Here is a 26,661-nt window from a genome sequence, read left to right on the forward strand (position 1 = left end):
TGTTGGCCAGAGAGAGGCTCCCTTTTGAAATACTTAGAGCTGCTCCTATTTAATAGTCTACAGACCTTGTCTCATCACTAAAGCGACACCTATGTGTACATATGTTTATATAATCATGCTTTGGTTGACTAGTCTCAGATGATACGATGGCAGGTGGGCACTTCTACAGACGCATCTGAACGAGAACGAGGATTCCAACCGATAACGATGGGAGCTCGCTTGCAGTTCGTTTCCGGCTTTTGCATATACACTTTTCATCTCTCGCCTATGCTCAGCCTCGATGATATTGTCTCCACGAACAGAGCACTAGCCCGCCACAAAAGGAGAGAGTGCAGTAGCAATGGTGGATAGTAGAATGCCGAGCTGATCAGCCTTGGGTTCGAGTCCACTCAATTACTCCTACCAGGCTTCCACAAAGAAGGCTCTTCATCTTGGGTGCCTTTATTTTAACTCCTGGATCTCGTTCTCCTTCGAAAAATTGTAGGCTATGTATTGAGCAGCAGTACCATGCCCCCGGAGCTTGATGGAGTGAAGTCTACTGTGATATTCCTCACTATCATTCAAGAAGTCCTCTTTACACGTGCATGGCAAGAAAGGATACAGACGATGTACTCTTATTGATTTATTACGCTACTGATCGAAATATGTAGTTGGGCATAGACCCAGACTTATGTTCAGAGACCGGACATGTATAATCACAAGATATTAAAATACGGTCTCGCCCTTCGTTGCAAAGTTTGTTCGTTTGTCTGGCAGTGAAATATTATTCATACAGATAGGTATGTAGATTGAGTTTGTAAAGCTTGCAGTAATTCATTGCCTCTGATGCTACAACAATTACCCTGCGCTCACTGCCCATCTTTCAAAATGACAAAGACACTTCTCACCCCTGCCCAATTATTGATACTGGCCAATTTACCAGCCACCGAAGAGCATGACCACTCCTGTCTCCTGACCTCTCTTTTCATGCGTCCAGCCATGATTCTGACTTTTCCAAAGGCTTAGGCCACCTGTTATTTTCAAACAAGTGCTCGTTGATACGATCCTTGTCTTCGGTCGGAGACTGCTCGTACTTGACGCCGTCTTTGACCAGGTCTTGTTGGCTCCTGGTGATGACCTTGTATTTCCTCGACATTTTCCCTGCGAGACCCTCCTTGGCACCGTCTAGTTGCAAACCGTTGTTAGCCTGGAAATCAAATTACGCGTGATGACCCTCATAAAGAGAAAACAAGAAGGAGTATCACTGGAGTTTAAACTCACAAATATAGACAACACTCAGGTCGATACCAACGGGGATCCAGGTGACCAGGGCCAGAACCTGACCAAAAGTCCACTCGTTGTCCCCATCCGTACCGCCCGACTTGACCGACACATCATGGCGATAGACGGTGAAGAGACCCAAGAAAGTCCACATGATGCCCAGACACAACAGCCCGTTGCCCAGCCGCAGCCAGAGCCGGACCAGCTCCCAGACCCTCCAGAACTTCTCGCGCCGCTCAAAGACATGGCGATAATTGCGCCCGCCCAGGCTGGCAACCACGTAGTACACCCACCACGAGCAGTTGAAGATCATAAAGACGTGGCCCACCTTGAGGACAACCTGCAGGGCGTTCAGCAGCGACAGGCTCTGGCAGTCGATCAGCCAGATGGCCTGGACCTTCTCGATCTCCTTGCTGGCGAACTTCTCGAGGTGGTTGATGTCGGTGAAGATGCTGAGGAACTCCATGTTGTACAGCACGTCGACGGTGATGGCAAAGACCAGGACCAGGAACCAGAGAAAGAGGCGGATGCGGCGGCGGCGCAGCTCGTGGGACAGCGACTGCAGCACGAAGCCCGGGAAGATGGAGAAGGTGGACAGGAAGACGCAGTCCAGCAGGTTGAAGAGCGAGTAGGTCTTGTCCGGGTTCATGATGACGGAGCCGTAGCGGGTGATGGCGGCGACCAGCATCGAGATGGTGAAGAGGAGCATGGCGTCCAGGAACCCCTGGATGGACTCCTCGAAGCCGGCCACGAACTTGTTGTACTTCTTCCTCCACGGGAGACTGAGGGAGGGGCCTCCTAGTGCGTGGCACACCTCGGGCGCCAGGACAATATAGTACACAGTGACAAAGACGGCCGCCATGTAATACGAGATCATCATGCCGATGCCGCTCAGGTCTGCATCGCCGTCCCAGTTCAGATATGGGCAGATGGTCGCGTTGCAGCTCTCGAGGGCAAAGTCACTTGCCTGGGTGAAGTTGTAGTCATAGTCGCCCTCGGCCAGGCTCATGTACCACAGCATCGCCTCGGCCTCGTTTGGCACGGTCCAGTTGTCGGGCACGATGGCCTGCATGAACTCTATGGCTGTCTCGGTCGGGACCGTCGCGTAGGGACTCGCCGAGGCATTGCTGGCGACGCCTGTGTAGATGTACGAGACGAAGGCGGACACGGGCTGACAGGCTGTGAATTGTATCAGCGAGACGGGCGGGGCCTCCCAGGAGAGATTGAGGCCGTAAGACATGGTGAATATGAGGGAAATATGAGAGAGAGAGAGAGAGGATTCAAAAAAGGGCGTGGTTCTCGTTGCAGAGGAGTGTGAAGGTCGCCCTGTGTCGTCTGGCGATCGACCCCGGGACGATCTGTCTGCTCTCATGCAGAAGAGATAAGAAGAATATCCCGTCGCAGGAAAAGAGGGGAGAGGGGAAAAAAAGAGACACAGAGCGAGAGAGGTGAGAAGAGGAAAAAGAAAAAGAAGAAAAAAGACATAACACATTCAAGGAGGGAAGCAGACGGCATAAGACTACAACAAACTACACCCAGACCAGGCAAGGCTCTCGAAGGATTGTAGCAACAAGGACGACAGCGAAACACGGTATGCATTGTCAGCGACCTGTTGGGACCGGGGGGTGTGGCATAAGAAAGAAAAAAGGTCCACAGAAGGAGGCCTAACGGCGACCCACGACCTTTCCTCCCTACTATATCGTACGTACTCCATGTGTGTGGTGTTTTGGTGCTGACTGCGGCTGAGCGTTGATGAATCCTTTGAAGCCCTGGGGGGGGGGGGGGGTCCGCCAGGAGCTGAAAAAAGAAGTGGCAGCAATGTGTGGTTTGCGGCACAGCGGAAATCAATGCCGAGCCGAGGAAGTGAGCACAAAAACAAACGATGGCAACTGTTGCATGTCTTGTTGGGTCAATTCAGTCGGTTTTGGATTTTATCTCCCTTGGCCAGGGAAAGAGAGGAGTGGAGGATCAAAGTAAAGGGGGAGATTCAGCTTTTCCCCATGAAACCTCCTCCAGTAGTAAAACTTCGTTCAGTCACACCAAGTTGGTAAGACCAGAAGAAAAAGAAAAAAGCAGACATAGCGCGTTTTGTGGTGGCGCATTCTCTTGATCATTCAACTCCAGGCGCCTTTCCTTTTTTGCCCCATTCCGCGCAGACATGGTATCCTGTTTCCCTCCCGAAAAGAAAAAGAAAGAAAGAAAAACAGACAGCGGCTAAGAAGAAAACCTTGCGACCAACTTCTTTCAAGGCTGAGCATCACCAGAATCCAATAGCCGCACGATGACATAGCTCGTGGCAGCAGCCGCGGCGCCGATCAGCAGCGTCTGAACGGCACCCCAGATGCCGGCCTTGGTGGTGCGAATCGTGACCCTATTTGAGAGAAACATTTACATCAGTAACCTGGATGCGATAATGTGGGGTCATCATGAGAAGGGGGGAAGAAGGGCCAGGCATCTCGAGACGACATGATGCATTTTTGCAGGAAAGAGAAACAAGGACAAACAAGAAGAAGACTTACCAGCTCTTGATGTAACCAAACAGCAGCAGAATCACAACAGTAATGGCGATGCTCACAAACAGAGCCTCCTGGGCACGAGCCATGATAAAGTAAGGAATCATGGGCACAAGGCCACCGACGAAATAGGCCAGGCCCATGGTGGCGGCGGACTTCCAGGCGGCGCTGGTGTCAGGCTCCTGCAGCTGCAGCTCAAAGTCCATCATGAAGCGGACCCAGCGCTCTTTTCCCTTGGGGTGGCTGACGCACAGCTCGTTGACCACGCCGCGGGCGCCCTCGCGCGAGATGCCGTACCGGTCAAAGATCTCAAAGATCTCCTCGCGCTCGCGGTCGAAGCAGTGGTCCACCTCCCAGGCCTCGCGCTGGTACTCGGCCTCCCAGTGCTGACGCTCCGTGGCGGCGGCCAGGTACGCGCCCAGGCCCATACTGATCACTGAATTCATGGACGGTCAGTGGTTGTTTGAAGGAAGGAGAAAAAAGAGAGAGAGAGGGAAGAGTCGTGATTCCAGATGGCAATAGTGTCGCCTTGCAAAAAAGGAAGAAAGAAAGAGGGAAAAGGACTTACTACCAGAGAACAGCTCAGCCAGACCGCCAATAACGACAAGCTTGGTGCTTCCCAGGGACGACAGGCCGGCAGTCAGGGCAAAAGGGACCGTAAGGCCATCGGCAAACCCAATGGTGATGTCGCGAATCATGTCGCCATTGTTGGAGTGCTTCTCGTCGTGGGATTTGGTGCTGCTGTTATCGTTGGACTCATGGTGGTCGGCGTAGGCACTGCTGGTTTTGGGAGAGGAGCGTCGGAGGCAGTTCAGTCGCTGCAGGCCCGTCGGCGATTTGGGAGCGCGTTCCACGGCTGGCTCGACGGCACCGTTGTTGGTGTTGGTGTTGGTGTTGCCGTTGGCGAGGAGGGGGCTTGTCTCTGAGGAGAGGATAGACATGGTGGTGGTGGTGGTATGGATTGAGAGGCGGAAATATGAGAAGAGATGGTGAGGGAAGAAAAAGGGGGGAAAGAGAGAGAGAGAGAGAGAGAGAGAGAGAGAGAGAGAGAGAGAGAGAGAGAGAGAGAGAGAGAGAGAGATGAGGGAAGAGAGGGAGCAGGCAGGCGGTTTGATGCTTCTGATGTCTGTAGGCGAGGATTGAAGGTGTACTCTTAAGAGGTGCAGCAGGCAATGCAACAAAACCCCAACACAACACGTCTTCTGCTTGTTTTGTTTGTTTTTCTTTCTTTTCTACCACACTCAGGAACAGCCTTTGTGATTTGGCCAAGCTGTCAGGTGTTCGTCGCCTGGAGAGTCGAGGTCCAAGGTGGTGAAATTTGGAGTATCAAATAGGGTTGCACCTCACCTCCTCTCCAACAGATCCGGAGTCAGTGTGTGTGGTGGTGAGTGAACCAGTGTACACGGCAGAGGGCTTGATGGATTGAGATGGGACAACAAACAGTGCACGCAGCTGTCCTCCATTCCTCAGGGCACATCTTTCTTTATATGCTGAGGACAATCCCAGCCTAGTAGACCATTCCAGAGCAATCAGATGCCCAGCATATCTTCTTTCAGGTCTCATTCTGTATTCTTGTTACAAAAATCAACAGGCCATGGCTTACACGGGTGGGGCGATAGTCCAAGCAAATGGTCAGCAGATAACCTCGCAGTCTCATTGGTGAGCTGGCGTTCCCGCCTTTTCTCTGATTTCCTCTTTGCCCTGCTTCCAGTAACATCATTCCAAATCATCAACCTGCAAAGGCCATGTTTGTCAAACAAGATGCTCACTTGTCTATTGTGCAGATCAGCTTCCTTTTCATCAATAACATCGAGGCAAACATTCCTGGATACGGCAGGAGAATTCGGACATAAATGACATTTCAATTGTCTTATATCCGAAAACGCTCCGTAGCGGAAGAGAGAGAGAGAGAGATAGAGAGGGTCAATACCGATTGAAGCTTGAACTGCAGTTGGCTGTTCACTTTTAATTATGTATTTACTTTTATTTAAGGTTGGCGTGGAAGCTTATAAAAATGAATGCAACTGTTGTCACATGATATCTCCATGATGATCCAATCCCATCTCTTTTCACCACTCAAAAGCTGGAAATAAGAGACATAGTACAAATTTCAGTGGGGTATCGATGAGAACTGATCTCAAAATCAAGAGGGTTAGGGCATGACCAGGTAGTCCACTGTAGCAATTACAGCTTGACAGGTAAACAGTGAGCGGCCAAGGCCCGAGCCAAGCCCAGCACACTTACCACAGTAAGAGAGGGTCTTTTCTTTGGGCGGGTCTCACCCTAGACCCAGGCTGCCGATGATGACAGCATGTTTTATTTACTTAGTACTAGTGATACGGCCTTTGAATGACCAGTACGCGGCCTGTAGATCCGAGTAAGTAGGTCCACATCCAGTTATCCTGAAGCGCGAGAGAGAGAAAGAGAGGGGTATGTCTCTGACCCCGGGCCCAGTCCTCCTCCTTCAACCATCGCCGTAATATCCAAAGCCAGCCACTCAGCACCAGCGCCTATACAAGCTCTCTTCGGCTCACTCTCGCATACTCTTTCCACGTTTCAAGATGCCGGCCAACACAGAAAAAGACGTAGCAACCATCGAGTTTGCCAGAACTCTCCAAAACACCCCATGGTGCGATGACTACGAGAAGATGATCTCAGGCGTCCTGTATGTTCCCCAACGAGAGAAAGAATATTCCAAAAAAATAAAATAAAAAAATGAATTGATCATCCAATCCCTCAAAGATCAAACTCTCTTCCCCCTTTGCTATATCCCATATAAGAGGAGAATGGGCAGAGAAACGAGAGGAAGAGAGGGAGGGGAAAAAAAAAAAAAGCCTCTGGACCTGCTGGACCTGACGACTTAAACCCTCTGTCTCTCTCGCTTCCAGGTACAACTGCCTGGCACCCGAGCTGGTCCAAGGCCGCTTCCGCGCCCGCAGGTTCATGCACAAATACAACAACTACTTCCCCGAAGACGCCACCGCCGATTCCCTATGCGCAGACCGCGAGCAGATGCTCAGGGGCATCCTCGGCAGCGTGGGCACGTCGCCCTTTGTCGAGCCCCCAGTCAACATCGACTACGGCTGTAACGTTTCGGTGGGCGACGGCTTTTATTCCAACTTCAAGTAAGTGTTTTTTTTCTGTCGCCATTGTAGAGAGGGGCATGAAAAAAAATAAAAAATGAAAGAAAGATGGTTCCTCTTCTTTATCTTTTGGTCTATGCTGACCCATATATCTTCTCCCTCCCTTCTTCTTCCCCCCCAATAGCCTAGTCATCCTCGACTGTGGCATGGTCAAGATAGGCCACAGGGTAATGTTCGGCCCCTTCGTCTCCATCTTCGCCGCCACTCACGAGACAGGCGTCCAGTCCCGCCGCGACGGCGTCGAGTACGCCATGCCCGTCACCATCGGCGACGACTGCTGGATCGGCGGCAACGTCACCATTATGCCGGGCGTCACCATCGGCAAGGGCTGCACCATTGGCGCGGGGAGTGTCGTCACCAAGGACGTGCCGGACTTTAGTGTGGCTATTGGGAGTCCTGCCAGGGTGGTCAAGAAGGTGGACGCGGTGCCAGATCTCGATGCTGGTGCTGGTGCTGGTGCTGGTGCTGCTGGTGCTGCTGGTGCTGCTGGTGCTGCTGGTGCTGCGCAAGGGTCGGAGAAGGGCAATAGGGTGGTGCCGGAGCCGTGAAGGTGGTCTTGAAAATGGGTATAGACATATCAGCCTTGTACGTCTAGAGGATATAATGAATCAAAACGCATAAAACAGAATCGTCATGGCATATTGAAGCACCAAGGACTGTGGGGGACACCCAACAGTTGACGATTGCACAGAGACTTTCCTTGGTGGACGAGGTTGGACGAGCTATTTGTCAGTCTCGGAGGCTGTCAGAAAAAGAGCAAGTACGCCCACCCCCAGATTATCTAGGTTCAGGGCTGTCTTGTGTCTCCAGAAGAATGACAAGCAAGAGATACGTCCAGACGGAGCAGGGGCGTGCGAATACATTTCGCCAATAACCAGGGAGTCCCACTTCTTGTCACAGGAAAGTCATTTCTTCTTTCTGAATTTCCAGAGCTGTCTACTGCAGCTATTCCATCCACCTGGGCAACGTGAGAGAGCAGAGAGAAGAACCGCTCTGCATGCTTGATTGCCACCCCTTCACAACAGAACATTGGGTCTCCTCGCCCTAGCTTCCAAATGGCACCCGGCACTTACACGACCTTCTCTCCGGCGTGCTAAGACAGCCTCTCCTGAATACCATGAGAGACGTCGTGCCGCAAGCACTGCTCCTTGCAGGTCCCCCGGTCAATATTCGATAGCCATTTCAGATCTCGGTCCGCAGGGACCTTTCCACTAAAGAACGGATCGCATTCCGATCTAGCTCGCTTCTTGACCAGATCCCAATTTATTTCAACCTCTTGTTCTCCATTCATACACGAGCCAGCCAGGGCGAGAAGAGAGGGAAGTGTGGCCGGAGATGACGAAGGATTCTGATACTCGAACTTCGTATCACCGGTCTCTTTGCAGACCGGCACCATGGCGAGGATATAGGTACAGTCATGATCCGTCAAGTCATCATTCACATGCGTGATGGTCGGTGCCATGGGCGAGACCATCGTATCTCCAACGAAAAAGAAATCAAGAAATAGAATCCCAAGGCGGCGCAGAGCTGCATGACCACCCAGACCAATCCTGTGCCAGATCAAACAGGCCAAGCCAGCCAGCGCTGCAGGTCAGCCTTGCCACCATCAGGAGACTTTTGGTCCGCATATCGTACCCGCCCCACCTAACTTTGGGCGGGCAGTCCTCGGCAATAGAGGCATGAGTCGGTCTCTGGAAACTTTGCCCTAAGTGCCTGGTGGTCATGGCCCACAGGTGAATGGACAGGCTGATTTTCAATCGTTCTTGCGACTACTCCGCGGCGGCAATGTACCTTAGTTCGAGGAATAGGCCGAAGAAACATAAATATGCCGGAATGCTGGTCGTCGATATGTGCAGGCGAGCCAGTGTATGAGACCTAGAAAAAGGCAGGCTACATGCCAGCCGGTGTTGTACAGAGGCAGGCCGTCCTCCTCTTATATGTGGAAAACAAAAAGAATGACCGAACCGACTGGTGTTTTCATCATTACTGACCACCTTTCCGTGCCTTCTCTTGTGCTCTGGCCTCGCGGGCTGCACGCACCAAGGGCGAGAGCTGGGCCAGATCAACGCACTGTTTCATGAACTCATGCTAGAGAACAAAAGAGTCAGCAGAGTATAGCAGGTTAGGCTTTTGCCGGAGGGGGGAGGGGGGGGTGTGTATACGTACTCGAAGCAGATCGTGGGCACTGGCACGCTTCTCTGGGTCGACTTTGAGGGCAAAGTACAGAAAGTCTCGGAAGACAGCGGAGAGGCTGTTCTCGTCCTTGATCGTCGGCGTTCCGTTGGTGGCGATCAGCCAAAGGGCACGGAGGGGCGATTCAGTCAGATATGGTGGCTCTCCCTCGATCATCTCGATGGCCATGATACCCAGGGACCAGATGTCCACCTTCCTGCCATACTCCTTCCTAGTGACGACCTCAGGAGCCATCCAGTATGGCGTGCCCACCATGGTTGTACGCTTGTTGTGGGCCTCATTGATTGTCGCACAGAAACCAAAATCAGCTGTCACACACACACACACACACATATACGCATTAGCCTCTGGTCATATTCAGGGTTGGCTGTCGTCGCAACTTACTCAGCTTGATATTTCCTTCCATAGAGAGCAATATGTTGTCGGACTTGATGTCTCTGTGGATCACGCCCTTTGAGTGCAGGTGCTGCAATCCCTTCAGAGTCTCCCTGCAGACAGATGCAATCTGGCCCTCGGTCATGATATTAAAAGTCACGACATCTGTGAGACTGCCTCCCTCCATGTACTCCATCACTACCCACAGCTCACCTGAACAAAGGAAACTGTCGATGAAGTTAACAATGTTGGGGTGCGAGCTCTCTTTCATGACCAGGATCTCATTGATGATAAGGTCCTTCTTGGGTTGCTGCTCCAGGTTCATCTGCTTGATGGCGACCAGCCTGTTGCTGCCCCGCTCGTGTCCAGTATACACTCCGCCGGACGCACCCTGGCCGATCTTGGTGAAACCACGATAGATCTCGCGCGGGTCACCTTCCGAGCAGATACGCTTGAGAGACGCAATCACGTCAATCCCGTTGCTCTGTCTCTGCCGGTTTCGAGGTCTCGCGCCCGGCACAGCGCCCGGCTGTGGCTGCTGAGGCCGCTGAGCACCGTTCTGCTGCTGCTGCTGCTGCTGCTGCTCGGGCACCCGGGCAAACTGGTGCTGGGACTGAGGCGGTGTGGGCTGCTGGGCCGGCTGTCTCTTACTCGGAGCACGACCAATCTGGCCAGTCATGGCCACCTGTGCCTGCGCCAAAGCCTGTTCTTGCTGCTGCTGCATCAGCTGCTGCTGGTAGGCAGCCGGGCTGGGCTGCACCGGGTTGTATGGAGCGGTGCCGTTGACGCGGGAATTCGATCGCGATCTCGATCGGTGCTCTTCGGGTAGCATGGTCGGCGCATCCTTCGCGGGAATGTAGGAACCCTCTTCGCCGGTGGGGGGCATACCGATGCCCGAGTCTTTGGTCGTGTAGGGAGGCTGAGCGTTGGATCGATTCGACATACTGACCGGAGGCTTGGGAGCCGGGCGGCTGGGCATCAGGTTGATATCCTTGGTAGGATGAGAGCCAATACCTTTCGGGACCGGAGGGGGGGACCGGGGGTTTTCGAAACTGCCTTCAACATTCTGAGGAAACCGCGGGCTTGCAGGCGGGCTTATCATAGGTGACATACCCGTATAACTTGATGAGAACTGTCCAGACGAGGGCATCGTGGCCGAGCCAGGTGCAGAGCCGACCTGGCGCATCTCGGTTGCTCTGGCATCATGAAATTTCTCCAGGTTCTGGTCCTCGTGAGGCCTCTCTGTTGTCTCCTTGTAGAAGGTGAGAACGTCGACGAGCATCTGGGGATTTGCCTGTCTGTCCTTCTCGGGAATGCCGCTCTCGTTGATCAGCCGTTGCCATTCCTTGGGCAGTCCCTAGCATAAGTGCACACAGGTAGTTAGCACGAGATTCCATCTCTCTCTATCTCTCTCTCTGTCTTTCTCTTTGTCTCTATTGTCTCTAGATTGACAATGGCAAGTCGGGATCGACTAAGGATAGGAAGATGACAAGAGCAACGAGGAGAAGCTGGAGAACGAGGAAAGGTAGAAAGCAAAAGAAATCGAGAGGGAAGAGAAGAAAGAAAGGGGAAAAAAAACAAAAAAAAAAAAAAAAAAAAAAACAATGTGAACTGACCGTGAATTGGCCGGTGGAACTATCATAGCCAACGTGGGTGACGTGCACAGGGTTTTCGGGTGCTGAGATGAGCGGCTTCTTGGGCGAGCCGACTAGACTGGTCATGAAGCCGGAGAAGCCCGTCTTCTTGCGCAGGACGGAGGACATCTTGGGTTCCTTGGACTCGTCAGAGAAGCGCTTCGACGGCGGCAATTGACCGTCGGGCATCTTGGAGCCCTGCGACTTCTCGGCGGCGGCCATGGTGTCAGCGGCAGCCGAGAAGCTGGCGTTGTGGTCGATGGACAGGCCAGCGAGTCGGGTATCAGGGGTGGTATGGGCAGGACGGGGAATGGACGGTCGCTGGGGGGAGGTGGGAGCCTTGATGGCGTCGATGCGATTGATGATGGCAGATCCGTCAAAGGGCGCGCCGATGAATTCTTCTGACGCTCTGGAGTTGAGACGACTATGGGCAGAGGCGGCCGTGCCCAGTCCGTAATTAAGATTGTTGTTGTGGGGATCGGAGAGACGGTGGTGGTCCCTGCTGCTGCGGGACGGGTCCCCTCGGTTGGCGCTGGCGGACGACGGGGGTTGTTGCTGGTGCTGGTGGGAGAAGGAGAGGCCGGTCGAGAACTCGCCCGAGGGAAGGATAGGGGAGGGGTTCAGAGAGCGCTGCTGCTGCTGCTGGTGGTACTGCTGCTGAGAATAGTGGCTGCTGCCAGTACCGACGAGCCCCACAGCAGATGAGCTTGGGTTGGTAGACGAGGAGGAGACAGGAGGGTGTCGTGGAGAGGAACTGTTTGACGCGTTGTTGGAGTTGGGAGTAGTCCTTGCAGGTGGAGCACTTGGCGCCCGCCTAAGGCTCGTGGAGCTGCGTTTGCTCTGGATGGACAGGGTGTCGAACCTGGAACCCGCGACGCTGGCGCTGGCATCGATACTGTTAGAACTGCGGTGCTGGTGCTGCTGGTGCGAGCTTGGGGGCTTCTTTGTCAGGCGACGCCGCGAAGATGAGGGTGCGGGCGCGGCACTGATGGTGGTCGAGGTTGAGGGTCGGTTAGTGTTGTTTAGATTAAAGCCGTCCATGATCCCACGACACAACGTCCGAGGAGGCGGCTGGGCCTAAGGTCGGGGGGAAGGCGCCAGGGGGCGTAAAGTTCGACAACAAGGAGAGAGCGGGGTGCAAAAAAAAAAAAAAATAAAAAAAAAAAAATAAGGGCGAAACGGAAGGTTGGGTCTAGCTGGACGGCTGAAAGGCGCGGGACGGGCGTGTGTCCTCTAAAGGTGTGAGACGGGGAAAACGGGGGGAGGGGCCCAAGAGAAGGGGCCCAAGCCGCTCTGATGACACTTGCTGGGCGTAGAAAGGGTGGTTGGCCAATGACGTGGGTTGATGTGTCTACGGGAGATGAGCCCGCACGCCCGCTGTCAGAAGACCAGGTCTGCTGGAACCTTTAGAACAGCAGGGTTGCTTGCTTGCTTGCCCGTCCTGATCCCTGGGTTGGGTTGACGAGATTAGAGGTGATGCACGAGGGTGCCGCGTGGTTGGTTGTCTCTGGCCGCCTGTGGCTTGCAGGTCGCTTGATGACGGCAAACTGAGAGGCGCGCGAGAGCAGGAGGGAGCGACTGACTGCCTCGAAAAGGAGAACAGAGTGGGCCGGATTGTCGAAGAAGAAGGTTTAAGGAGGTAACGGTGTAGGAGAAGGAGGAAAAAGTAGGACGAGAGACTTGAATGGAGGTGGCCGCCGTGGCAAAGGGAAGCAGGGCCTGAGTTGGGTGTGGACGCCTGCGGTCGTACCCCCCCACCGTGTGTGTGTGTGTGTGTGTGTGTGTGTGTGTGTGCGCGCGCGGCGTGTGTGTGCGTTGTGTCTGTTTCTGCTCTGGATCTAGGATGCCCGTGCTGGGTGCGTCCTCGTCCCCGTCCGTAAATGTACGTAGGTGCTACTGTTTCTTTAAGAAACAGTCGAAGTGCGGATGCACACTGGCTGGGGGGTGTTGAGAGTGGGAAACACTTCTGAGCTCGGACAGGCCGCGCAATTGGGAAGCTCTAGGAGGTTGTTGTCATTTCTCTCGTGACCCGTGCTCGACCTGGGTCTTGTCTTCTTGTCTTTGCAGCTGTCACAAGTCCTTTTGCTGGACTGGCGGGCTTCGTCCCTGGTTGCCAACTTTGAAGGTCGAACCCTGTGACTCAAAACCTCCTATGCTTGCGAGCTTGCAAGCAGCATCAACAGATGAGCCCAAGGACCCGCGCCTTGACGTGTCGACGTAATGCGCCGCCGTATGATATGGGCCGTATCGTATCGCTGCTCCGTCTTGTCCATCCAGAAGGGGATGCCAGCTGCCAGGGAACTTGCCGGGGACTTGCCTTGGCCAAGACCTGCCTGTAATTGCTCCCAGATATCCTCCCTGCTGTAAATTTGCGTACGCACTATGGGGTAGTCCTGGTCCTGCGGCAGGGCTGCGACAAGGTTCGATAGGGCGGGTGGGCGGTGGAGTCCGCGGACGCTTGATCAGGAATTGAATTTAGTGGGTGTTGGCCGTGCTCGATAAACGGGGGTCCTGTTGTCGCTGCTATTGTACTGTGGTATGTGCTGTCGTAGTAGCCGAGGGCACTGTAATAAGTGAGGTCGGGGGGTCCCTGACCCTGCTGTAGCTGTACAAGTAGCAGCGGTACGACTATGGGTGGTAGCAGCTTGGCCTTGGCTGACCTGGGTCTGGGCCCGGGCTTGACAAGAGTCGTGCAGGTGCGTTTGCTGACACTTGGCTTTGGCTCGAGAGCTTTCCTGGGTTCTGTAGTGCAAACGGTACAATTAGCGCTTCACGCCTAGACAATGCGAGTGGAAGACGAGCGACTGGGTATAAAGACAAGGCGTATGCTCCTGCTGAGCTCTCGCTTGCGGGTCCAAGGCGATGCTGCTCTACCATGGTAATCAAGGCACCACAAGAAGACAGGTGATGGCTTACTTGAGGTAAAAAGGCTCTTGGCGCTCAAGACGAGAAAAGGGTACAACCCAGATCTGGCTTAGCAGACGATCGTCGCGACTTGGAGTGCGAGTCTTCAACTCGCCAAAACTGCTGGTGTTTCCGATTACCCTGTATCGAATCGAGTCCGAGTCAAGAGGGCCGTTTTGTCTTGGTGAATCTTTGGCACAAGGGTCTTTTAAGATCTCGGTTGAATGAAAGACTGACGATCGAACAGCGAGGGAGAACAAATAAACGGTGACGAATCTTCGTATTATGTTCCGCTCTTGGTGATGTTGCTTTTCCCACCAGTTTTGTCGCTTCTTTGAGGCCCCTTCCATCCATTGACAATAAGATGCTGCAGTATAGCCTCCCAAACGACGTTGGTGGCACCAGAGTACTTGTCTTGACAGTGTGATTAAAGATGCTGGTGATACTCTTCGTACGGTATGGAGGGTGCCATTGTGCTGCAGAGAAGGCCGTGTAAGATACAGTGAAAATAGCCTCAAAGTGGGGTAGCACCTCACCACAGACAGTACCAAATCTTTAATTTGCACGGTGACAGGGATATGGTCCTGCCTGGGAATTATAGCGGAGACACACACATGGTCCAGGCTCATAGGGGTCCCTAGGGGCCACAGCCAGTTCCAAGAATTCCCTACCTGGCCTCTGAACTGATCCGCCCACCAGGTTTGGCCAGCTGGCTGCGGCTCAGCAGTATCCTCACCATATCACCTCACTCCTGGGGCAAAGATCCTCCTTTTCAGTCCAAACCCCCAAACCATCCCAAGAGCCAACCCTTTCATGCTCAATTCCTGCTCAGGGAAGCTTACAGGAGCAATTGCCTTTTGACGGCCAGATGGCTTTGAATCCATCAGTCATGACACAGTGCCAATACCAGAGCCTGGCCAAAAGCTGTTGCACAGCCAACCCAGGACGCCTGCCCCAATCTCCCCTTGATGCCCATGCACGGAATTTCTTTCTGTGATACGCCCGCCATGGTATGATTCCCCAGTCCTTTGTGTCACCCAGGCCAAATTAACTGGAGAATTTCATTCCTCAATCTCAGCCTCTCATCTCGCCCCCATCCTTCTCCTTTTCTTCTATGCTGTCCCTGCCTGCCATGGGAATTCAGACCCAAGCATGCGGTATTCTGAGAAGATTTCCATATCTGGTGCTGATGCTGGCACATGCCTGTGAATTGGTTTGGTCATTTGGTTTAGGTTCCCCTGCCTTTGGCCCTATGGCACTACTATGTTACATGGTAGTGCTTGAATTCATATTGATATTCAGTGAATATGCTTTCTATTAACCCATTTTTAATTTCGTCATAGCCAAATTTTCACCCTCTAGTCCTGATCAGGTCCCAACGAATTTGCCAAAGTTTCCAAGGTGATTGATCCCATGCGGAACTGCTAGTTGTGATGTATGCTGTTTTGGAAGAACAGGCATTCTATTCGCCCGCCCTCTTGTCCTCAAACAGCACAGCATCATCTTGTGAAGGGATGATGTCTCACTGCTAGGGAGCGCTGTGAAATTTCCACATGACCCGACGGGACGATACAGACTTGGGATGATGCAGACTTCAAGTTGTTAGGAGTCAGAGCCTCCGGTCATCTTCAGTAAGGAGGGAGGTATCAAGACAGCTTTGCCAAGATCTGATGTTGCGTCTGTGCTCAACCTCGAGGAGGACCACCCCCTCACTATGCCTTGTTTTTTCTGAAATCTTCTGTCTATAGGCTTTGATATAGATGCATCATATGCCTTTGCATGTCCATGTTACCATCCTATATTTCGAAGCAGGTCAAAGCAAAGATTGATGCTACTACCCTCAAACAGCAGGAAGCAGCCATCAGGTATTGAGGTTGGCTTGATGAGGCGGCCTCTATGGTCCAAGTCTCTAGATATAGAGGTCTCCTCGTCAAAATCAGGCCCTCGCATTCCACCAGCTTTGCAGCTGTTCTAAGAGATATATTCTGTGGCTCGAGGAGGCTTGGTCTCTAAATGGAGCATCTTTTCCTCATCGCAAGGTCGTAAATGGGCCCGTGGTAGTATAGTCAATTATCAGCTCGTGCGCTCTAGATAGTACCAGTTGTATTGACCAGGGAAGAGAAGGGCGTATCCAGGCAGGTGAAGCGGTCAAGGAACAGGAATACACAGGTAGCGAAGGTCTTGCGGCGCCATGTCTGATTCCTCAGAACGTCTTCTTTGCGGGCAAGGGAACGGTAGGATCTTCGATGCTCTGCAGACCTTGTCTCGATGCCTCCGTTCGGACAAGGAGGTAGACAGCGACGTGGAGAATCTCGATCCCGCTGGAGGTATGCAAAGCCGCAAAGCTTCATCCTCCGTCCGTAGAGCCACCCTTTACCACCCAGCACCAAATCTTACCTGAGGACCTCGCCAATCTCAAGATCAGCGTATTGAGCCTGGATCATTCTGCGCGCAGAAATTTGCCAAAAGGCCCGGGGAGGGGGCCAGAGGCTTCCAGCACCTTCATTACTAATCCTGTCTACTTTGTGAAAACAATGCGGACTAGCTGCAGCTGGCGGGGCTGGCTGCCCCAAACCCTGAGCACAAGCCTAGGGTCCCACGAGGCTGAGCAGCCACGCGGCTGAGCAACAACTACACGAGGCTACAACCAAAGACATCACCACTGAGCAAGACTACATAGTACTCCAATTGATATAACAATACTACAATAGCTCCCTCATACAATGGTAGCCAAGGAAAAAGAGTCTTGACCATGCATAGTAGGCCACACAATACAAATAGAGAAAAAGAGGTGATGTTGTGGGAAACACCATGAGAATTGCTCAGCCGCGCGGGGCCTCTCTGCCCTAATCGACACTGTGTCTGCCACCTGGCCCAGCCCACAACTCACAACACCACGACTCACTGTATCACGACTCACCATGATGTCGTTTTGCAGAGACATCCTCGCAGCTCCCGCCCAAAGTCCCCGCTATTTGCCCCGCTGCAGCCTCTCTTCTGTCTACATAAACCAGCAACTCGTTACTGTTGCCATCAACAAGCTTCTGCCAACTTCCTTTCTCTTTCTCTCTCTCTGTCTCCTCCTTCATCCCCATCTCTGTCCCTCTCTTTTTGCCTTTCTCTTCTCTTCACTCTCTCCAAGCACCATCCATCTGTCATCTTCATCTCCCCAGCTCATCTCCCATCTCATCACTCAATCACACATCCAGCATCCAAGTCCGTGTCCAAGACACACAAAGTCTTTCATTGTTCAAGAACCCCATCCAAGTAAGCAAATCATCTCACATCACCAGCAGCTCATACCACAAACATCCACTGACCGGACACTGCGGATCGTAGCTCAAAACTTTCGCAGACAAGATGGCTCAGACCATGGTCAACATCACCATCCAGCTTGAGCACCGCCTCCGGATCTTGCGGGACAGCGCTCAGGCTGCTGATCCCACCAAGTCTCCGGCTGAGCTTGCATACGAGTGAGTTGTCACCCATAGAAGCAAATTTGCCTGCCTTCCCACCCCCCCCCCCTCCCCTCTTCCTAGCTTCTCTTCCCTTTCTTTCCAACTGGGCCAGTGGCTCGACATGTTGCCATCTTCATGCCTGAACAGCACAATCTGTGGCAAGAGAAGTGGTGCTCCTGAGGCCCGTTTCGCAGAGGGAACGCTCACTGACTGAGATTGTTGTTTTCTATCAACTAGGCTCCACATGAATGGCACCCCCATCCCCCACGACGCCGAGGTGATCATGGGCTCTCAGGGCGCGCGCCTCGAGTGCCACGGAATCGTGCTGGCGTGCCAGTGTGACAATGTGGACGCCCAGTTCGGCTTCCCTCAGGGTGGAGTTCCCTCGATCCTCCACCTGCCCAACATCGACTCGGCCGATTACCAGAAGGCGGTCAATACGTTGGTGTTCCTTCTTTACCTGGAGGAGAATGGTAAGCCCAGCCAAACCCTTCCCACTTTCTTCTGTCCCCCCCCCTCCCCCCTCCCATCCAAGGTATCGATAGCTCATTCTCCTTGGTATTTCGCAGACCGTCCAACTGCCGCGCAGATCAACGCGGATATTGAGATCCAGGGCTTCAACCCTCCCCTGTTCTGGATCGGCTTCACGCTCGGCCTGGAGGCCCTCTGCCCCAAGGACCGCACCCTCGAGCGTCTGCCCCTCCACGGCTACCAGGACCTCGTCGACACCAAGATGCGCATCATGTTCCAGGCCGTGACCCCCATCGGCAACCGCGGCCCCATGGAGTGGCTCGCCCAGGACCTGCAGATCGACCTGGTCGGAGAGGGCATCTGTGCGGCGGTGCGCTCCCTGGAGCAGCACATGGGCCAGCTGGTCCACCTCGCCAACCAGGGCCCCCAGCTCATGGTCGAGCTGGCCCGCTTCTGCCTGGCCGTCCAGGTCCGCGCCCAGGACTGGTCCCCCGCCGACAAGACCAAGTTCCGAAACGACCTGGGCTTCCTGTGGGACCCCGCCCGCCACCCCACCTTCCTCAACGCCTACCTGAACCTGAACTTCGCCTGCCGCGCCGTCCGCATGGACACCATCATCGTCGTCCGCAAGAACAGCCACGACGAGACCTGCGCGTGCCCCTGCGTGCGCCGCTGCGACAAGATCAGCCGCAACAGCCTCGTCCGCCGGGGCCCGGGCAACCCCCAGCCCTACGTCCTCGTCAACCCCTTCGACGGCGGTGCCAAGCTCGTCTGCCAGCACTGCGACCAGAACTGCGGTCGTATGCCCTGGCGTATCATCTGAGTGTGCTGATTGGGGCTTGTGGATCGACCCGCTCACGTAGAGACGCGTCGGAGGGAACAGCTTGAGCAGCAAAGCGGGAGCATCAGTCGGCCGCTGGGGAGAACTTTGAATGGAAGGGTGAAGATCAGGATGGTGGATTCAGGTTTGAGACATGTTTTTTTCTTCTTTTTCTTTTTCTTTTTGACGAAACCGCGCCGAGAATTGGGCTAAAATGGGTAAGGCGATGATGACTGAGCAGAGTGGATCTGAAAGCAATTTTGCCCTCTCCATGAAGGATTGGCCAGCCTCTTCTGTCTCGATTATTAGCTTTCCCTACCCTTTTCCTTTCTTTTTTCTTTTTCTTTCCCCATCAGATAGTCTGACTCTAGGATTGAGGACCTACCGGCTCGTTGACCATGCGGAACCAAGGAATTCCTGGATCTCATGCATCAGCATTGAAGTAACAAAGAGCCATTCCCTCAATCCTACAAACAACGAGCATAACGAAATTCAGAAGCAATTGTCTTTTTTTACACAAAGCCAAGTTGTAATTGGGATGCCTGCGATTTTTGATACTACCTGCTATTTAACTGAATGCAATGCTTGCGAACTTCGTTGAGGTCCCATATTCTGGGCCACGATCATAGGACTTTTCCCAACCGGCCTGACCATTCCAAAAAGAAATAATGTAGAAAAGCAAGAAGGGAAAAGATAAAAAAAGAGACCAAAAAAAATAAAAGAGCAAAACCTCATACCAATATTCCTCTCACCACCAGTTATCTTGCTGCTCATCGGGGTCGGGACTGACGGCAGCAGAAGCAGTATTGCTCTAGTCCCTCGCCCTGGACCCGTTCTGCCCGTCACGCACAGCAGCAAGGATGAGATCCTTGGCCTTTTCGACACCATCCTTGGTGCCGATGACCTCGATGGCCTCCCCGTTATCACGAGGCACATTGATCTTGCACCCGCTCTGTTTACGGATCGAGTTCACCTTGCTTCCGCCCTGACCAATCACGTGACGGTAGGTCTTTGGGTCTGGCAGGACCAGGTACCCGGTGACATTGTCCTTGGCCTGGTTCAGCGCTGTGGTGATGGCGTTCTTGGCCTTCTCAATATCCTCTGAGGATCCCTTCAGAACCCAAGGGATCTCGCCCTCGTCATTGGAGACGCTCTCGACAACGTTCCAGGTGTGGGCGTCTTCGTCGGCTTCATCAGTGATGAGAGGAAGCGCGCTACCGTTGCCCCGGGGTGCAGCAGTGGTCTTTGGTGGTGGGGTCTGACCGGCGTGGTCAACAGTGACGTGGTAATCACTCCTCAGCTTGCGGAAGAATTGGCCATTGTTGGAGATGGCCTGGTGCAGGTTTCGCGGGACCTGAACCGTCTCTACCGGCTTGTCCTTCGTCAAGTTGGCGATATGCTCCTTGGCCTTCTCAACAGCCGCCTCCTGGCCGGTGATCTTGACTGCCGTGTCTGTGCTGCCCTGCCGAGGAATGTCAATCGTGACACTGAACTGTTCCTCCAGCCGCTTCTTGGTATCTCCGCCGCGACCGATCAGAGACCTATGCTTCTCGGTAGCGACATCGACCGTGGTCGTAACCTGGCTGTCCCTGACGGACACAAAGTCCTCAATTTGCTTGATCAGGTTGTCAACAACCGCTGAGCGGCCCTCCAGGGTGATGGTGTTGCCATCAGCCTCCTGCTTCGGAAACTGAATAAGACGAGCACGCTCTCTGGCGTCGTCGGATCCACCGGCCTTGGTGACCATTTCACGGAGGTGAGCACCTGGAAAGAGAATAAAGTTAGCTTCAAGACCAAGCCCACACAGGATGTTCTGGAGCTGACTCACCTCCGGCACCAATCAGTGCTCTGTGGTACTTCCTCTCCACATCAATAGTCTTTGACACGGTATCATCAAAGGCGGCCTTCTTTTCTTCCAAAATCTTCTTAGCCTTCTCTACGTTTGCCTTCTTGCCCTTGATTGTGAGCTCGACGAGGGGTTCGTCTGAGTCCCTATCGTTGGGAACGTCAATCCTCGTCTCGGTCTGTTGGCGCAGGGCCTCCATGGCAGCACCGCCTTGTCCAATCAAGGACGGAAGCTGCTTGCGCTGGACGACGACAGTTCCGGTAAAGGACTGCTCCTTCACCCAGTCGTAGAGCTGCTTCAACTCATCGTAAGAAGAGCTGACGCCCTTGCTTGGGCCGCGAATGATGATCTGATCGGGAGCTTGCTGGCGACGGGGCTTGGCGGCCTCACCAGCGACTTCGGCACTGTTGTCATCGTCCTTCCCGTTCTTCTCAGCACGTGGGAAGAAGATCATGACATTGTACCGGTTCTGGAGCCTGTTGACGGTCTTGCCTTCGGGTCCAATCAGGTCGCGGTGGAACTTGGGCTCCACCGTCAGCGTCTTGGTGGTCTCGTCGGCAAGCTCCTTGCCAAGCGACTCAATGTGCGACCGTGCGGCTGAGGCCTTGGCCTTGGGGCCCTTGAGCTGGACTTTGCCGTTCTCGACCTGGATGTCGACATCGAACTTGTCGCGGAGATCCTTGATCCTGCTGCCCTGCTTGCCGATGAGATGATTGGCATACTGCTGCGGGAAGTCAAACTCCAGAGTGAAGTCGCGTTCCTTCTCGTCCGCCTTCTCCTGCTCCACGAAGGCTTTCACCTGCTCCGCCAGACGCTGTGTAGCTGTCTCTGGCCCGCGCAGCGTCACGGTGGAACCGGTGTTCGACACGCGGATCCGGATCTGGTTGGGACCGCGCTTGTCTTGCTCCTTCTGGATAAACCTCCGGAGCCTGTCGTGGAACTTGACAGGGACCTCGACGTTGACAACAGTGATACTGTCTTGCTGTTCCAGGATATCTCTGATGTGTTTCTCGGCAGCACGGAGACCCTCCTCGAATGCCTTCACGTCACTCTGCGACGGGGCAGCACGTGGGATCTCGTAGGGGCTTCCGGCCGTGCCGGGGGCTTCGTAGACAAGCAGGACGGGTGCGCCGGTTTCGGACACCGCGGGGACCACCAGCTGAACACCATAGTTGTCGCGAACGTGCCGGCTGACCTCATTCTGCATATAAGGATGGAAGAACGGGTCCACATCGACAGTTCTCATCCTGGAAGGCGGGTGACTCTCGAAGATGCTGCGGATGTCCGAGGTCGCGGCGGCGGTGGATTGGCCCTGCGGCAGGAAGAGCTCCCAAGGGAGAGCACCATCCTGGGAGAACGGCGTGTTGATGTGAGCGCGGTATTGCTTCTCCAGGCGATCGATCTCATTGCGGTGGCGCAGGTAGCGTGTAACGTTCTTGGAGTGAACCGCACCCCTGCCGGGGGCCTGCTTGTTGGTCCACTTGAGATGGTCCACATTGTTCATGTTCATGCTCTGAGCCAGCGTCTCTGCCTTCTCAAGAGCAGCACTGATGCGATCCTCGGGTCCGACAATGGTGATGGCGTCATCTTCTTCATCTGTCGGCAGGATGATTGCACAGCCGGTCTCGTTGAAGAACTCCTCGGGTGACAATCCTGAGTGCCCAATGATAAATTGGTGGCGGCCGCGCTGGATCTCAAGCTGCTGCAGGAACAGCTGTTCGCGGAGCTCTGCAGCGCGGCGCTCGATCTCCTGCTTCAGAGCAAGAACGGCCTCGCGCTCGCCTTCCAACTGGATATGGTGGTCCTGGGCGGCACGGAAGGCAGGGCGCTGGCCAGGTGCAGGGACGGGCGTGGTGACCTCGGAAGACCACGTGGCATGAGGTGGAACGCGCATCTGAGCCGGGCTGGCATCGCCAGTGGTGTTGGCAATGAAGGGGTAGAACTCAGGAGGAATATCCCTGACCCTCGTGTTGACCTTCGCAGCCCGTTCGCCAATAATCTTGAGAATCTGCTCGCGGGCCTGGGCAGCCGAGATGGAATTGCCCTCGATCTTGACGTTGATGTATTCGTCATCGAGATCATCGACCGGACTGGCAGCAGACGGCTTCTTGTCATCCTTGGGGACCTCGATCCGTGCGCCTGTCTTCTCCTGGAGAGACTTGATGTTGGCGCCTTGTCGTCCGATGATGTGGGCTCGAGCGGACTGGGGGATGGGGACTTGGATGGTTTGCTGTCACACACAAGATGCCTTAGTTTTCTGTCCTCCGTACAATCTGCAGGAAAAGAAATGTTGGAGGAGAGAAGGGGGGGGGGGGCTTACAGTAGAGCCGATCTGCTTGACAAGTTCCTTGAGTGCCTGCTGGGCCGCCTCCTGGGGGCCAGCAGCCTCGAACTTCTGGCCACCAGCACCTCCGGCAACGGCCTTGACCTGGGCACGAGAGGATCGGTTGATGTCCTGGATGATCTGTGCCAAGGGGCGCCTCAGCTGATCACGAGTCTTCATGTGCTGGGGTTCGAGAACGATAGACTCGATGTGTCTGCCGGGAAGGGTGACCGAGGGAGCCTTGGACTTTCCGGTGGGAGTCGCGGTGCCAGAGTTGGGGGTGGCAGCCCGCTGGGAGCCATTGACGGGGGCTGTGCCATTACCGTTGGTCCTATCCGCAAGAACGTTCCAGGTTCCCATGGGCACAGTCTTGGGAGCCTGCGCCTTGGGACCACCGAGTTCAGGAAACAGCTCGCGAGACTGGGTGTCCAGAGCCGGGGCTTTGGCCTTGGGGGCGGTAGCAGCAGCAGGGGCAGCCTCCTTTTGCTTTCCGGCTGCCTTCTCAGAGAGAACGGGGGCTTCAGCAGAGCCGGTATGAGGCTTCAGATCCTCATCAATAACATCTTCAACAGTGACATGATGGTCCTCTGCGGCCTGGGCATGCTCCTGCTGGAGCTTCTGGGCAGCGGACAGCGGCTCAGTCGTCGAGGAAGCCATTGTGTCAGAGCAGTCGATTGAGTGGAGGTGGGAGGGAGGGGGGATTCGATACAGGAGACCAGGAGTGAACAACCAAGAGAGGGATTTGACAGGAAGGGCTGTCAAATCAGGAGAGGGTGGGAAGAGAGGAGGAGAAGGTTGTGGATGATGCCAGAAGGACTCGAGCAGCGGCGGGTTGAAGGACAGGAAGGCAAGTTGCAGCAACCCATCAGCTGTGCGACGTGGACTTTCTCCAAATAAATAGCTCCACTTCTTTTTTCTCAACCCTTCTACAATAATGCTCTACTGGGTATTAGCGCCTCTCTCGGGAGCTGTCTCCCCACCAAGACCCCTGTTAACCCCAGGCCCAGGCCCTACCTACTTCACCTAGGTACTTTAGGTTTGTCTTTGGGGTTGTCTAGGGTTGCGCCTAGGGTTGACCTTTACTGACCCGAATATCACCAACTGTTCTTCATTTCAAGCCCATCAGACCAGAATGTTGTCACTGTGGTACAGTGACTTGATGTGACTCATGATTCACAGAAGGGGCCTTGCCTGATCTGTTTGAAAAGCCTGTGGTTCACAGGTTCAGTTGTGAGCCAGTGCGAAGGGGCAGCCTTCTCCTTCATCTAGGCCAGAGGTTGTAGAATAGCCTATCATCTTACACCAATCCTGGCCCTGGCTCCATATGCAGGTGTAATTCAGAGAAGACAAACACACAGGCATTTTCTCTACCCCTCTTTTTACTGTATGAGGCATTGTCTCCTAGGAAACCTCTTCAGCATCATGAAACATCGCTAAAGTGATGTCCATGAGTGACTGATCGAATCTCACATTAACATACATGCCAACAAGAGTCTATCAACCCTCAGCTCACCAGAGCCCCGTGCCTGTACCTCTTACCATACTTCACCCAGTTCCATTCGAATTCGACCTGGGAAATTGCTGTAACTAGGAAAACCCCTTACTGCAATCGTGGTGCCACCAATGATTACCATAATAGCAAGATGAGCAAAAGTAATTGCCTAGAGTGTTGGCGCTAGGCCAGGTTTGAGCAGACACGACGTGATGACCAACGTCTTAGGTACCAGACTAAACATGGCCTTTCATATAGCTTCAATAGTAGAGAGAAATTTACGCTTGCAGTGTCAGCATCATGGACTTCCTAGACACCATCTTTTTATGTTCTGTCGAGCCGGAGTGCTGTTGTTACCCAAGTATGTATGCCCTTTGGTCCCGTATCATCATCATAGTACAATGTCCCTTTCGATATCTTACATGTTGGTCCTGTAGTTGACTTCCCTTACTGATCGCTCTTCAACACCCCTCCCCACAACAAACCAACAAGGCCTGCATGGACCAGGCCTGAAAATGCTCCTGAATAATCAATACCCAGATCACCACCGCCAGCCCCGCCCACTTGACCCACTACCGCTATGATGGCCAGACACCCTCGCGCCGCCCTGCCCAGTGGCCGTATAGTCGAAGCTTTCCCGGCGGCCTCGAGACGGCGCACGCACCTCATATACACCATAGCGATCATCTCCGTACCGCCCGCCGGCGGGCGCACTCCTGGGCGCACTTGGCACATACGACTCGACCGTTCTGTAGCGACCACCGCCAGAGCTACCACCAGCCGTTCCATACGCGACACGACGGTCCCGGCTCGAGGAATCGCGGGCTCCAGCGGACGATGCCCTCCGGCCGCCAGAGGAGGTGGCTGAGGAGGTGCGGCCGCGGTGCGTCCCGTAATAGTCCTCGTGGAAGCGGCTGTTGCTGACGGGTGGTGCGGTTGTGCGGGAGGTCCTTAGAGTGGGGGCGTCCCTGTCTGGGCTGAAGATGCGGTAGAGACTGGACGAGGAACCAGACCTCTGGCTGCTGGACCCGGACCTGTGGGAGTGCGACGACGACGTCGGCGTAGAAGGGATCGTGGTGACCGTCACCCTGGGCTGCGACGCGAGTCTCGTGCTGCGGGCCTCGTAGGGTGGGCTGGGAAGGTAATTACCGTGCTGATTCTGAACTGCGTACGTCTGACTGCTGCTGCTAGATCGTTTGTGCTGCGTGTATGGACTTGAGGTATAGGTCTTTGATGAAGAGTGGACGGGGACAGCAGCAACGTATTTCTCGGCATATACGACTTCGGAACGGCGCGGCGTCCGAGTCGAGGGCTTCTCCGCTGCCCAGGTCCATTCTGGATGGCGGGAACTGCGGTGCCTGGATCGGAAGCCACCTTCTGGGACACAGCTCACCGAGTCGCTGGGAGCGAGGGATTCCAGGTCATCATCGTGGTACCCTGTTATGTTCAATTGTGAGCACTGGCTCGAACTTCATCGCCTGTAGTTGGCTTGCATTGCCAAAAAAAAAAAAAAAAACCCCCCCCCCGAGATTGCATGTAATGGTGTGACCCAAGAATTGGAAAAGGAGGAGCAGGGACGGCACCAACCCATATTGAACCCATAGAGTTCCCTCTTGCTGGATAACTAGCACTGTAGTAGTAGTAGGTAGTGGTGGCGGTAACGACAAAGTGGTGATGGTTGCTTTGTGGCTGCAGGACAAACAAGACCGTTTCTTGTCTCAGAAGAGCAAGACAGATGATGAAAACATGAGATGGAAAACGGCGTCGTGCCACCTTATGACGAGATTCAGGACTATGCACGAAGCCGAGGACACGGGAACCTGCCGCCTCGTGAAACTGAAAGAACCCAGACAAAAAAGAACTTGTAGAATGTAATGTGCTCCTTTCTCTGCCTGCACGTCTCATCCGAGTGGTGGCTAGGTTTAGCAGTAGAAATCTCGCCACAATGCACAGCACAGATGGAGCGACAGGAATCTGCTGTTTCGGCAAATGCCTACGAGGCAACCACACCCTGCGACCGCCACCGCCCGGACAACGTAGGTAAATGGCCCACCGAAAATCCTCACCCCCCCATTTCCTCTTTAAGCTTCAGGCTGTCTTTTCTTTCTCCTTCTGTCATTTGTCGCACGCCCGCTCAACACACCGACTTCTGCAGATCTTCACTAGGAGCTCCCGGACCAACCACTGCGGCGAACCGCGCAAGCTCGTCGCAGGGGTGAATTCGAAAAG

The 26,661-nt window shown here is 54.1% G+C and overlaps 8 protein-coding genes across 8 annotated transcripts; 2 read left to right on the forward strand and 6 right to left on the reverse strand.

Moving 5' to 3' along the window:
• Window positions 1-964: 964 nt before the first annotated feature.
• M406DRAFT_333461 (uncharacterized protein) lies at window positions 965-2,500 on the reverse strand (the record flags this gene model as incomplete). Its single annotated transcript, XM_040920847.1, has 2 exons — window positions 965-1,164; window positions 1,261-2,500. The coding sequence occupies 2 exons, from the start codon at window positions 2,498-2,500 to the stop codon at window positions 965-967; spliced, it is 1,440 nt and encodes a 479-aa protein (XP_040772377.1).
• Window positions 2,501-3,522: 1,022 nt separating this feature from the next.
• Window positions 3,523-4,507, reverse strand: M406DRAFT_232882 (DUF125-domain-containing protein; the record flags this gene model as incomplete). Its single annotated transcript, XM_040915919.1, has 3 exons — window positions 3,523-3,631; window positions 3,780-4,209; window positions 4,342-4,507. Coding segments are annotated over 3 exons (705 nt in total), but the record flags the coding sequence as incomplete, so codon positions are not given.
• Window positions 4,508-6,334: 1,827 nt separating this feature from the next.
• On the forward strand, window positions 6,335-6,902 carry M406DRAFT_333463 (uncharacterized protein; the record flags this gene model as incomplete). Its single annotated transcript, XM_040920848.1, has 2 exons — window positions 6,335-6,438; window positions 6,662-6,902. The coding sequence occupies 2 exons, from the start codon at window positions 6,335-6,337 to the stop codon at window positions 6,900-6,902; spliced, it is 345 nt and encodes a 114-aa protein (XP_040772379.1).
• A 219-nt stretch (window positions 6,903-7,121) lies between these two features.
• On the reverse strand, window positions 7,122-7,358 carry M406DRAFT_265858 (uncharacterized protein; the record flags this gene model as incomplete). Its single annotated transcript, XM_040917766.1, has 1 exon — window positions 7,122-7,358. A coding segment is annotated over one exon (237 nt), but the record flags the coding sequence as incomplete, so codon positions are not given.
• Window positions 7,359-8,246: 888 nt separating this feature from the next.
• M406DRAFT_99781 (uncharacterized protein) lies at window positions 8,247-13,391 on the reverse strand (the record flags this gene model as incomplete). Its single annotated transcript, XM_040926472.1, has 7 exons — window positions 8,247-9,004; window positions 9,083-9,417; window positions 9,494-10,841; window positions 11,101-11,527; window positions 11,660-11,748; window positions 11,815-12,103; window positions 13,336-13,391. 7 exons carry the CDS (start codon window positions 13,389-13,391, stop codon window positions 8,900-8,902), a joined length of 2,649 nt encoding a protein of 882 aa, XP_040772381.1.
• Window positions 13,392-17,382: 3,991 nt separating this feature from the next.
• M406DRAFT_74357 (uncharacterized protein) lies at window positions 17,383-18,774 on the forward strand (the record flags this gene model as incomplete). Its single annotated transcript, XM_040925732.1, has 3 exons — window positions 17,383-17,495; window positions 17,718-17,953; window positions 18,050-18,774. The coding sequence occupies 3 exons, from the start codon at window positions 17,383-17,385 to the stop codon at window positions 18,772-18,774; spliced, it is 1,074 nt and encodes a 357-aa protein (XP_040772382.1).
• Window positions 18,775-19,143: 369 nt separating this feature from the next.
• Window positions 19,144-23,712, reverse strand: M406DRAFT_353069 (uncharacterized protein). The gene is made up of 3 exons (XM_040922731.1): window positions 22,938-23,712; window positions 20,600-22,847; window positions 19,144-20,535 (listed from the first exon to the last, which is right to left on the reverse strand). The coding sequence occupies exons 1-3, from the start codon at window positions 23,595-23,597 to the stop codon at window positions 19,583-19,585; spliced, it is 3,861 nt and encodes a 1,286-aa protein (XP_040772383.1). The 5' UTR covers window positions 23,598-23,712; the 3' UTR covers window positions 19,144-19,582.
• Window positions 23,713-24,973: 1,261 nt separating this feature from the next.
• M406DRAFT_108742 (uncharacterized protein) lies at window positions 24,974-26,313 on the reverse strand (the record flags this gene model as incomplete). Its single annotated transcript, XM_040915316.1, has 2 exons — window positions 26,020-26,313; window positions 24,974-25,869 (listed from the first exon to the last, which is right to left on the reverse strand). The coding sequence occupies exons 1-2, from the start codon at window positions 26,021-26,023 to the stop codon at window positions 24,974-24,976; spliced, it is 900 nt and encodes a 299-aa protein (XP_040772384.1). The 5' UTR covers window positions 26,024-26,313.
• Window positions 26,314-26,661: the final 348 nt, after the last annotated feature.

This window comes from Cryphonectria parasitica (assembly GCF_011745365.1).
Source record: "Cryphonectria parasitica EP155 unplaced genomic scaffold M406scaffold_8, whole genome shotgun sequence".
Taxonomy (NCBI): domain Eukaryota; kingdom Fungi; phylum Ascomycota; class Sordariomycetes; order Diaporthales; family Cryphonectriaceae; genus Cryphonectria; species Cryphonectria parasitica.

Coding starts and splice junctions, on each gene's coding strand:
- M406DRAFT_353069 (XM_040922731.1), bottom strand. CDS start 23,597: ATGGCTTCCTCGACGACTGAGCCGCTGTCCGCTGCCCAGAAGCTCCAG. Junction 22,848..22,937: donor TCAAGCAGATCGGCTCTACT/GTAAGCCCCCCC, acceptor TGTGTGTGACAG/CAAACCATCCAAGTCCCCAT. Junction 20,536..20,599: donor AGCACTGATTGGTGCCGGAG/GTGAGTCAGCTC, acceptor TTCTCTTTCCAG/GTGCTCACCTCCGTGAAATG.